We start from the raw sequence: 12,689 nt of genomic DNA, 5'->3' as shown, positions 1-12,689 counted from the left end.
GTTCAGCAGAGATTTTCGATCATGGAAACAGTATGTCAAAACCTCATCCACACAGGGGGAGGCAGTGTGTTCTCTGCTAGATAGAGTCACCTTTAAAGCCCTATACGGCCAGGGGCCCGTACACCTGCAAGACTGCCTCTCCCTCTATGAGCCCTGAAGGGTCTTAATATCTGCCAGTCAACACCTTCTGGTGTTGCCTCGACTAGGGCCTCGACTAGGGCCAGGGACTTTTCAGCCCTGGTCCCTACCTGGTGGAATGAGCTCCCATATGAGATCAGGGCCCTGCGGGACCTTTTACAGTTCCGCAGGGCCTGCGAGACGGAGCTCTTCCGCCAGGCTTTTAACTAGAGTCAGAGACATCCCTCCCTCTTTTCTGGGCCTCCCCTCAGTGGGTCAGAACTGCTTACCAGAGATGGCATCTATGAGACTTAACTTTAAGGACAACTGCACCGGCTGAAGGACATAGTTGTAATTTATTAGTGTTTGAATTGTATTTTTACCAGTTCCTTTGTATTTTATATAATGTATTTTTCTTAATCTGATGTAACCCGCCCTGAGCCTGCCATGTGGGGAGGGCAGGATATAAATCGAATAAAGTAAATAAATAAATAATGATCTGCATCAACAAGCTGCTGTTACATGCAGCTAGGAGTCCCCAATGTAGTGCCCACTGACACCTTGTCTGGGGCTTGCCAAGTGTTTTTAGGACGTGGGTGGGACCAAATGAAGAGATTGGATTTATACCCCGCCCTTCACTCAGAGTCTCAGAGCAGCTTACAGTCTCCTTTCTCTTCCCCTCCCCACAACAGACACCCTATGAGGCAGGTGGGGCTAAGAGAGCTCTTTCGAGGACTGCTCATGAGAGAACAGATCTTGTGACTGACCCAAGGTCACCCAGCTGGCTGCATGTGGAGGAGTGTGGAATCAAACCCGGTTCTCCAGAGTCTCCCTCTCTTAAACCACTATGCCACAGCTGGCTCTCTTTGCTAAAGGGCCTGGCCATGTGGAGGAGTGGAGAATCAAACCCGGTTCTCCCAGTTTAGCATCCACTGCTCTTAAACCACTACACCAAACTGTCTCTCTCTCTCTCAGGTAGGGCTTTTGTCCAGCAAGGCTTCTGATTGCCTTTTGGAGATTTGATTGGCTGTGCAGACATTGTAGAACGTTGCTTTGGCAGCAGCTGCCACCACAGCACAAGTGTTTACTGAAGTTAAGCTGTGGCAATAAGTTTGTGGCTGGCTCCACCTCCTGCAGCAGCTACTTTGCGGCAGCCATTTTTGGCTGTGCGCACCATGCCGTGTCCGAATTCCAGATGTGCCCACGGGTTAAAAAAAAGGTGGGGACCTCCTGCATTAAGCTCATCCTAACAAACTTATTCTGCAGTTTCTTTATGTCCTGTGGCAATATGTACACATGTTGACCGGATCCCAATTCCTGCACAGCTTCCTCCATTCATCCTCAAGAGAGCACTTTTTTTTAAAAAAAGCAGCTCTTCTGGCAGCCACATGGCGTTTTGGATGCGAGGAGATTTTCGAAAACTCATTTGTTATGTGGCATTGAGATCAACGTCAGCACTGAGCATGGCCAAAACCACGGGCAGACTGAAACACCTCTTTGGGTCCCACCCATGAACGGCCTTTCTAAATACTCAAGAGCGCTTGCGGCACAGGTTGCGCACGGTTGCTCGCTTGCAACATTTCTGTAGAGGACCGTGTGGTTGTCTCGCCACAGCAGACCCTGAAAGACATCCGATCATGCAATTTCCATATTTGCACACTACAGAGAGAGGCCAAGCATGACATAGTGACATGACATTATTAGGGATTATTAGGAAGGGTATTGAAAACAGATCAGCCAATATCATAATGCCCCTGTATAAATCAATGGTGAGACCTCATTTGGAATACTGTGTGCAGTTCTGGTCACCACACCTTAAAAAGGATATTATAGCTTTGGAAAAAGTGCAGAAAAGGGCAACTCGAATGATAAAAGGGTTGGAACACTTTCCGTATGAGGAAAGGTTAAGGCGCTTAGGGCTCTTTAGCTTGGAGAAACGACGACTGAGGGGTGACATGATTGAGGTTTATAAGATTATGCATGGGAAAGAGCAGGTAGAGAAAGAGGTACTTTTCTCCCTTTCTCACAATACAAGAACTCGTGGGCACTCCATGAAATTGCTGAGCGGTCGGGTTAGAATGGATAAAAGGAAGTATTTCTTCACCCAAAGAGTGATTCACACATGGAATTCACTGCCACAGGAGGTAGTGGCGGCTACAAGCATGGACGGCTTCAAAAGGGAATTAGATAGGCATATGGAGCAGAGGTCCATCAGTGGCTATTAGCCACAAGGTATAGCTAGGGGCTCTGGGGCAAGTGATGCTCTGTCTTCTTGGTGCTTGGGGGGGGGTCAACAGTGGGAGGGCTTCTAGTGTCCTGGCCCCACTGGTGGACCTCCTGGTGGCACCTGGTATTTCTGGCCACTGTATGACACAGAGTGTTGGACTAGATGGGCCTTTGGCCTGATCCAACATTGGCGTCTCTTATGTTCTTATGACATGACATAGTGCATTACAGAGAGAGGGCGCACATGAACAATTTACGGCAGCCCCTCAAGTTTTCAAGGCAAGAGGCGAGCAGAGGTGGTTTGCCACTGCCTCCTGCCTCTGCGTCACGACCCTGGTCTCCCTTGCTGGTCTCCCATCCAAAGACTACCTATGGCCAACTAGGGTTGCCATTCCCCAGGTCTGGGTGGGGAAGCCCCCCCCATTTTGGGGACTTCTGCCCGCAGCTGGCCGGCGAGGGGAACCCCCCCCCCAAACAGCAACATTGCTGTGTGATGTCACCAGTGTGATGACGTCATACAGAAGTGATGTCATCCCACCGGGGACATCGCGTGGCAACGCTCTGGTTTGAGGGCAAAACTCTATGGTTTCAGGGCTATTCTCCCATAGAGTTTTGCCCTCAAACCAGAGCATCCACGACATGATGATGTCACTTCTGCCCGACGTCACTGTGTCAGTGACATTGCTGTTTGGGAGCGGAGCCCCGACCCACTCTCGGAAGTCTTCCTCCCACCCCCCGCTGGTGCGTGGTGCGTACCTGGCAACCCTGTGGTCAGCACTGCTTAGATTCTAACCTGACTTATTCAGGCTGTTAGGCCTGCTTGCTAGCTGAATCACCTCATGGGAAAATACATCTACGAGGCTTGCTTGCTAAGCTGAATCATCACAGTGAGAAATACAAGCTGCCTGCTAGCTCTACCTGATGGATCATCACTTGGGAACCGTACAATAGGTTGCTGCATTGTTCGGTACAAATAACTGTACATTGGTATTTATCCTCCATCAGGAAGAAGACAGTTGGACTCTTCCTGTTATATAACTTAGTTTGAAAGTGCTTGAAATGTGATGTTGTAGTTTGAAAGTGTTTGCAAATACACTAGAGTTGATGTTGTGTATAAAAAGCAAATATATTTAGTTATAAGTACATGATGTGAATATCGTGTTTGTTATTTCAACACGGTGTTTTCTGTGTTTATCTAACTTAGCAGTGTTCCCTGTGTGCTTCTTGTTACCTGGTTTCCGTCTGCACCCCAGTGTTCCCTGAAGGCTTTCAGATGCATCTGAAATGCACCTTGTAGCTCTCATATTGCTTTTTCAGCACCCCTGGGAACAGTTGTGTCCTAAGCGACTGCTTGGGTCTCTGATGCTGTCGCGCTGTCCCCGCTTTTAGATATATGATCGACAAAGGAGTAGTTGGCACGCCTGGACTTCTTTCCATGCACTCAGCCGTAAGGCAGCGACCTGCAGTTGGACGAAAGGGTGCCGGTTAGAGCTGCCAGTTCGGGGTTGGGAAGTACATGGAGATTTTGGGAGTGGAGTCCAGGGAGGGGCGGGGCTTGAGGAGGGGAAAGGAGGGTATAATGCCTTAGGGTCCACCCATCCAGAGCAGCCGGGGAAATGATCTTGGTCCTCTGAAGGTCATTCGTAATAATAATAATAATAATAATAATAATAATAATAATAATAATAATAATAATAATACTTTCGATTTTTTGATCGCTCTTTCCCACACACCTGTGGGCTCAGAGCGATTTACAGTTACTCTTTGACAATTGGACTAACAATATTCGTGGGGGATAGGGAAGACAACATACAGCATTTTTAATTACACACACATTGCAGCTAGCCGGGGCTTCATCTGCGGGCTGGATCAGTCGTGTTCCGACGGCATGTATTCTTGTCAGCTGGCTGATGACGTCAGGGCTTCTTGATGTCGTGCTGCCACACTGCCACTGCCTGGCCGACTCGCTCCACTGCAGGGAAGCCGAAACAGCTCTTTCATCTTTCAATCTTGCCGCACCTCAGAAGACACACTCGGCAGCTAACACCTTCCCAAAGGGAGTGGTGTGCCCACCCCCTTATGGGTGGTCCCCAATTTATCTACTTGCCGAAGCTTTCGAATCGCTGGGTAGACGATGAGCTAGGGACAAGGCTTGGTTGCTCACACCAGCACGGGGCTAGAACTGCCAAAGCTTGGCAGTTCAGATGTTATAGTTAAGCAGGGGGGAAATCCCCTGCGCCACCGCTCCCGTAATAGTGGGAGATCTCCAGGTAGCACCTGGAAGGCGGTAGGAGAAAGAGGGAGGGAACCAGTTGTTAAGGCATAGCCTCTTCAAACAGACTCACGAGTTACGGTGGCAGACTCCTTTTCGGTACTCCGAGAAAAGGTCAGAAGTCGTCCGAGAAGAAAATGCCAAGGCATCAACTGTGGTAATAAGCCGGGAGGGAAGAGGTGTATCTGGTCCAGAGGACATGAGGGGAAATCGGGCCCCTCTCCAAAGGGCCTCTTTAAACTGGGACAGGCAGTTCTCAAGAGCTGTGCCAAGGTATTACTTTGAGCAGCAATAACAGTTGTTCCTTCCAAGAGGAGGCCAGCCATATGGGTTACCTGCTGCTTATTGTGGCTTTTGAAAGACACCTAAAGGTGATCCAAGCTGCGATCCATTCTGCTCCAGGCGCTGCGGCCAGATCTTTTCTCAGCCCGGCTGAAAAGGGAGGGTCTCCGGTTACCGCAGATGAACAGTAGTCATAAGAGCCTTTGAATGTGAGCGAGGGGTCACGGCCTTGCAGTCAGATGAGATTTCGTGGGAAAGGAGACTTTGTTTGGAGCTCCAGTGATTTTCCCAGGAACACGTTTCCTTTTAAAAAACACACCGTGTTGCCTTTGGGCAGCATCACTGTCATGGCCCCGAATGGTTTTACTTGACAGCTGATGTACGTATGTACCTCTGAAGCTGCCTTCTACTGAATCAAACTCGTGGACCCTCAAGGGCAGTGTTGTCTGCTCAGACTGACTGGCAGCTGCTCTCCAGGGTCTCCGGCACAGGCCTTTCATATCACCTCGTACTTGATTCCTTTAACTGGAGGTGCTGGATATTGGACCTGGGACCTTCTTCCATGGAGCAACAGCCCTTCCCCAGTCTTGTATTTCTTGTACTTCAGTGGAGCAGCAGCCAAACACTTTGAGAAAGTGCTGTATAGATGCAGGGCAGTGGCTAGAGTGTCATTCTTTTTCTTTTCTGCTCTTTTGCTTTCTCTTTTGCTCTTTCGTTCTTTCTCTTTTGCTCTCTCTTTCTCTTTTGCTCTTTTCCTTTCTCTTTTGCTCTCTTTTGCTCTCTCTTTCTCTTTTGCTCTATTGTTCTTTCTCTTTTGCTCTTTCGTTCTTTCTCTTTTGCTCTGTTCCTTTCTCTTTTGCTCTCTCTTTCTCTTTTGCTCTTTTGTTCTTTCTCTTTTGGTCTTTTGCTCTCTCTTTCTCTTTCCCTTTTGCTTTTTTCTTTCTCTTTTGTTTTTTCACTCTTTCTCTTTTGTTCTCTTTCTCTTTTGCTCTTTATTTTTCTCTTTTGCTCTTTCGTTCTTTCTCTTTCACTCTTTTGTTCTTTCTCTTTTGCTCTTTCACTCTTCCTCTTTTGCCCTCTCTTCTCTTGCTCTTTTGCCCTCTCCTTTCTCTTTTTCTCTTTCGTGCTCTTTTTATCTTGCTCTCACAATGGTGAGGTCAGCATTGGGGTCCCACAAGGATCGGTATTGGGGCCGGTTCTATTTAATTTATTTATAATTGATCCGGAAATAGGGGTAAGTAGTTTAAAAAGGGGATTAGATAGATTCGCAGAGGAAATCTTATCAATGGCTACTAGCTATGGTGACTGAGGAGAACCTCCACATTCAGAGGCACTAATCCTCTTAATCGCGCAGAGCCAGGAGGCAACATCAGGGAAAGCCTCTATGTTGTCTTGTTGGCCTTCCAGAGGAGCTGGTTGGCCACTGTGTGAATCGGGATGCTGGACTAGATGGACCACTGGTCTGATCCAGCAGGGCTCTTCTTATGGCCAGGAAGCAAATTTTCTCCAGGCCAGTTTGGCCATGGATCCTGGAGGTTTTTTGTCATCTTCTGGGCATGGAACAGGGATCACTGGGAGTGTGTGTGTGTGTGTGGGGGGGAGGTATTTGTGAATTTCCTGCATTGTGCAGGGGTTGGACTAGATGACCCTGGAGGTTCCTTCCAACTGTATGATTCTATGTTCTTACATTCTTATGTGATCATTTTTATGCCTATGTGGCTAAAACGGCTTTGGGGTGTCCACACACAGGGTGGATTACTTTCTCCTGCACGAGTATTTGGAAACATTTGGGATTCTCATCTGGTTTTTTCCTTTTTCCTCCCCAACAGGATGTAGGCATTTCTCCAACCCAGCGGGATGAAGTAATCCATTGGTTGACCAAACTCAAGTGCCAGTTCCACCTTTATCCAGAAACGCTCGCCCTGGCTGTCAGTCTCTTGGACAGGTTTTTAGCTGCCGTGAAGGTAAATATTTGACAACTAGACTCTTGAGAAGGCCCATTTGTAGAAGTCACTTTCTTCCCTGGATTTGGCCTCTCTGTGGCGGTGGTGGGGGGCAGGGGTGTCTCGCCCAAGGCATCTTCATTTCAGACCTCTCCTCTCCCAGTCTTCTACGCCATCCATGCAGATTTTATCGCATTCTCCGTGGCGACTACTGAGAGTCCCCCCCCCCCTTTGCCCTCCTCCCAAGAATCTGTGCAGATGCCAAATGACTCTCAGGTGTGTTCAGTGAACATACCTGAGACAAATGGATGTAGGCTGTGTTGCTCCCTCTAAGCTGTGGAGTCTTGTGAGCAAAAATTCTACTTCGTCAGCTCCTGGCATTAAAGTTGTGAGCGAGCGATTTGGCTCCTGCATAAATCAGTTTACTCTGGAGCCCTCCTTCCTGAGCGAAGACAGAAAGCTGTGAGCCGGAGGCTAAAAAACTGTGAGCTAGCTCGCACTAACTCAGCTTAGAGGGAACACTGGCTGTGACTGTTACATATTGATGTCACATTGGCCCTGATAAGGCGATTTTACTTGTACTCTTAAGGACCTCAACTGGAAGGTACGTATCGGTACTATTACTATCTCCAGGATATGGAATTGATTCTGACATAAGGTCAGATACACGTGTGGCCTCACAAACAAATTTTCTTAGTGTGTGTCATTCAATTCCAGATTGGAACATTCCATTTTTGGTCCTATATCAGTTGTCTACTGCCTTACAAGCGTAACGGGGTCTTTGTTGCATGTTGTGTTCTGTACTACTTGAGCTCTGAAGAAGGCTCTTGTGATCCGAAATGCGTGGTCACGTGTTGTTCTTTCTTTCTTTTCTTTTCTTTTCTTTCTTTTCTTTTTGCATTTCTCACTTTGAACATTTTATGAGGCTTTATTTGGGCACCTACAGGGTTTTTCTATGTTTTTGAAATGAACACGTGTACTTTTGTCTATACCTATTGATGTTTTTAACTTTTGGCCCTTAGCTAGTTTTCTGAACTTCCTGTGGAGGTATTCTTGAACATAGGTAAGAGGTAAAAGGTTTCCCTTGCTCGAAAGCCAGTCGAATCCGACTCTAGGGATGCGGTGCTCATCTCCGCTTCCAAGCCGAAGAGCCAGCGCTGTCCGAAGATTTCTTCGTGGTCATGTGTCTGGCATGACTAAACACCAAGGCGCACGGAACGCTGTTACCTTCCCACCGGAGCGGTACCTATTTATCTACGTGCAATTTCTTTCTTTCAAAGTGTTAGGTTGGCCGGAGCTGGAACTAGAGACGGGAGCTCACTCCGTCAAGCGGCACACTCGGGTCTTGAACTGCTGAACTACCAACCTTCCAGCCTGCAGTTCAGTGTCTTAACCACTGAGCCACCGCAGCTTCTCATTGAACATACCTGAGATAAATGGATATAGGCTGTGACACAAAGAGCGCAACCCCTGGCTGCGCTTGGAGCCCACGAGGTTTCTGTTCTGATGCCACAGTCCCATACTCCGGGGTCAGCTGCTTTTGAAACTTGGGAAGCCGCTTGGGGCCGTTTGCAGGAAGCTGTGGTGGTCCGCTGCTCCAAGGGAGAAAAATCCAAATGCCCTTGAGTCATATGGCAGCTCTTGGATCATGCAGAGCTGCCTCATACTGAGTCAGGCAGTTGTCTGCTCTAGTTGGATGTGGTTCTCCGCAGTTTCAGGCAAAGACAAGTCTTTTCCAACATACGGTTCTTGCTTATAGTGGAGATGCCAGGGATCGAAGCCAAAACATTGTGCATGGGATAGAGCAGGTAGAGAAAGAAGTACTTTTCTCCCTTTCTCACAATACGAGAACTCACAATGAAACTGATGAGCAGTCGGGTTAGAACGGATAAAAGGAAGTCCTTCCTCACCCAAAGAGTGATTAACACATGGAATTCACTGCCACAGGAGGTGGCGGCGGCTACAAGCATGGACAACTTCAAGAGGGAATTGGATAAACATATGGAGCAGAGGTCCATCAGCGGCTATTAGCCACAAGGTATAGATAGGAACTCTCAGTCTGGGGCATGTGATATTCTTGGTGCTTGGGGGGGGGACAACAGTGGGAGGGCTTCTAGTGTCCTGGCCCCACTGCTGGACCTCCTGATGGCACCTGGTATTTTTTGCCACTGTGTGACAGAGTGTTGGATGGATGGGCCATTGGCCTGATCCAACATTGACTTCTCCCATGTACTTATGTTACTGTCTCACTCTGGAATTACCAGGCATCATGTTCTGGATTGTGGTGGTGTTCTTAGATGCTCGGGTACGTGTACTCAAACTCTGTTGCTCTGGGAGCTGTTCAGAGTATGATATTTTACAGATCCCCCTGATGAAGCATATTTTGAAATGTTTGGAGATCTGAGAATTGAATTAAAATTAATTCTTCCCCCTCTGCCGTCTCTTGTTTTTTTTTGCTACACATGCATTAAACCATTTCAGAAGAATCCCTTTGGGAAGTAATGTTACAAGCACGAGATTGTGCTGTTTTCTTCTTCTCGATTGCCGTTTTTAGTTTCACATATAAAATTAAGTTTTTTCGTTCTTGGCGGCATTCAGCGTGGGCGAACTGTAAGTCATGGAACTTTCCCGTGATACCGAAGCAGTTGGCCTAGTGTAGGATGCCAAGATGGCTTTATTCGTTCTGGTTCCCACTGTAAGTCATGGAGTTCCTTCTTTCTCAAAAAGTGACGCCCGCCCAGGAGAACGCAACCTCCGACTCTGTAAAAGCCTGCCACGTTCTCGCCGCATCTGCTCGGTTGACCTTTTATGAATGTCGAAGAAATAGCAAAGGAGAGAGGAATTCTGTTTCGCTGTTTGCCGGATTGACTAAAGCATCTGCATAGAAATCGTAATAGGTTTCTCGCTTTTTCTGGGCTTCTCTTTCGGTATAAATTAAATCTTCCTTCAAGAGTTTAGAAGGATGAGGCACTAAAGAAGACGTATCAGTGGCTATTCAGAAGGGATTTCTAAAATTTTGGGGAGGGGCCGTGGCCCTGTGGCAGAGCATCTGCTTGGCATGCAGAAGATCCAGGCATCTCCAGTTAAAAGAGCAGGTCGTAGGTGATGTGAAAGACCTCTGGCCTGAGACCTTGGAGAGCCTCTGACAGTCTGAGTAGATAACATTGACCTTGGTGGACTGAGGGTCTGATTCAGTTTCTTGCGTTCGTGTGAATTTCTGAATATCACATCACTTGCCAACAAATTAGGACTGCGCCAGAGAATGGGATCCATCTGTTTGTTTTAGTCTCGGGGCTTGGGGTCCCTGCTTGGTGTTAGCCAGGTCAGTCCATAAGAACATAAGAGAAGCCAATGTTGGATCAGGCCAATGGCCCATCTAGTCCAACACTCTGTGTCGCACAGTGGCCAAAATCCAGGTGCCATCAGGAGGTCCACCAACGGGGTCAGAACTCCAAAAGCCCTCCCACTGTTGCCCCCCCCCCCCGAGGCATCAAGAATACAGAGCATCCCTTGCCCCAGACATAGCATTCCATCTACCTTCTGGCTAATAGTCCATTTTCTTGAGATCTTTTCCCCACAAAATTATAGGATTGAAAGGAAGCCATGGCCCACGAACCCCCTTAAGACAGGACTGAACCCCCCTGTATGACCATTGCTAGTCCCCCTGTGGAGTTCTCTACACAAAAAGCATCTCAAGGGACTGAAATGAAAAATGGAACCCACTTTTCTTTGCATAGATATGCAAGCCGTTGAAACTGCTTAGCCTTCCAATCTGTCTTGTTCCTGCATGTGTGACGAAATAATCTCACTGCTTTTTGTGGGTCTGCCTTCCGGAGCATGAAGTCACACCATCTGGCGAGGATTAATCTCTAGATGACTTGAGGAGACTCGTCTACTGAAAATGGCCCTTTCCCCTTCATTCTTCCTGCTCTGGTCCCCGGAGGATCCCCGGAAACTCCCCACCACCACCCCTCTGTCTCCATTGGGGCATGACTTATTTGTCTGGGCAGAAAGGAAGGCATCGTCCCAAGGGTTTGAGATTTGAGAGATGCCCATTTCTCTGTGCACCTACTGCTGTAGATCTGTTTTCTCCTGTTTCTGGTTTTCAGATTGTGCACGTATTTCGTCCTTGCATTGCTAGCAGAATTTTCTTCCCAAAGAAGTGTGTGATGGGGTAGCCAGATCTTTTTTTATTCCGGGGGAATGTGCTGGAATGGAGTTCCAGAACCTCTTCGACAAAATTCTTTTATAGATGTTTAAAAGTTTGTGAGTTTTCAGCGTACATATTGAAAACTTCATTTCCCTCTTGAGAGTTCTGACACCCTGTTCTTTTTTTTAAAAAGCCCTTCTATCGATCCCTTATCTCTCTTCTCCCTTCATTGCAGCAGGAAAAGAGAGCCAGTTTGGTGTAATGGTTAAGTGTGCGGACTCTAATCTGGGAGAACCGGGTTTGATTCCCTACTCCTCCACTTGTACCTGGCTGGATGGCCTTGGGCAAGCTGTCGTTCTGATAAGAGCTGTTCTTGAAAAAGAGCAGTTTCTGTCAAGAGTTCTCTCAGCCCCACCTACCTCACAGGGTGTCTGTTGTGGGGAGGGGAAGGGAAAGGAGTTTGTAAGCCGCTCTGAGACACCTTTGGGCAGTGAAGGGCAGGGTATAAATCCAATCTCTTCTCTTCTTCTCTTCATTACGAGTTATGTCCAGTGTATGGCAGAATCCTGCCCACTGTGTCTCATCCCGGCGGGCACATTTTTGGAATGGGGTGAATATAAGAAAAAAACCTGCTGCGTGAGAGTAACCCAGCAGAGCATTCTGTTTGTGTGCATGTTCGTTAAGTTCCTCGTGCCGAGGAATAGAAAATCTTTTAACCATTTCAGTTCCTTCATTTTTTAACATAAATTTTATTACATTTTTCATATACAACAGTACATACCAAAGTCAGATAGAGTATAAAAAGAAATGCAAGCAACAACTTGATATTATAGACATAATAACAATAACAATAATTAGGTTATAAACTATTCAGGTGTAAATCCCCTATATTCTAAGTACAACCATGCCTTATATTATCATTGTAATAAGCCATTTTGACTCTTGATTTTAAACACAATTCTTGTGTAGGAAACCTACTTTAGTTATACAACATCATCTGATATTTGGTTTCTTTTATTGTTTCCCAATCAAATTTATTTACCGATATTTTTTCCAAGATAGGATACCAGATATTCAAAGGACTATATATCTCACATTCTGTTTGATTTTCATTATTATAACTTGAAAAATTTTCTAACATAAGTCCCATACTTTATGGATCCATTGCTCATTTCAGTTCCTTCATCATCAACCTGAAAGTTGTGTAATTCCTCCGTAGCCATTACTTTTGTCTTCCTGATGTTCGGCTGTAATCCTGCTTCAGTACTTTCTGCGTTAACCTTCATCAGGAATCATTTCACGTCTCCACTGTTTTCTGCCTGTGATGCGGTAACAGCTGCATCTCTCAGACTGTTCATGTTCCTCCATCAAGGACCCAAGTTTGGGTCCCTCTGAGTCACTACCCCGTGGGAAAGCGAGCAGCACTTGGACCTGTCGTTCCTCAAGGTTATCGGCACACGAGAAACCAGACCTTGGTAAAATCTATGAAGGTTTATTAAATACATTAAGAAATAAGATATCACTGGGCTGCAGTCTCTACAATTAGTTGCTGTAGATTTTCCCGGTTGTGTGGTCTTGGCATTGTCATTGGCACACAACCCGGAAAATCTACAGCAACTAATGAACTCCGGCCGTGAAAGCCTTCGACAAACATAGTCTCTACAATCTTGCAGCAGGAAAATAAGGAAAGCCAACTTCT

At 46.8% G+C, this 12,689-nt stretch overlaps 1 protein-coding gene across 2 annotated transcripts in view; it reads left to right on the top strand.

Moving 5' to 3' along the window:
• Positions 1 to 12,689, top strand: part of CCNI (cyclin I) — a 98,131-nt gene that overhangs the window by 75,762 nt on the left and 9,680 nt on the right. For both annotated transcript variants that reach the window (XM_015421201.1, XM_015421209.1), the window contains exon 3: positions 6,727 to 6,861. In XM_015421201.1, the coding sequence (XP_015276687.1) occupies positions 6,727 to 6,861 (135 nt within the window). The remainder of the gene's footprint in view (positions 1 to 6,726; positions 6,862 to 12,689) is intronic.

Source organism: Gekko japonicus, unplaced genomic scaffold (genome assembly GCF_001447785.1).
Source record: "Gekko japonicus isolate JY-2015 unplaced genomic scaffold, Gekko_japonicus_V1.1 scaffold644, whole genome shotgun sequence".
Taxonomy (NCBI): Eukaryota; Metazoa; Chordata; class Lepidosauria; order Squamata; family Gekkonidae; genus Gekko; species Gekko japonicus.
The sequence above is the reverse complement of the archived record's forward strand: the minus strand, read 5'-3'. Positions and strand labels throughout refer to the sequence as shown.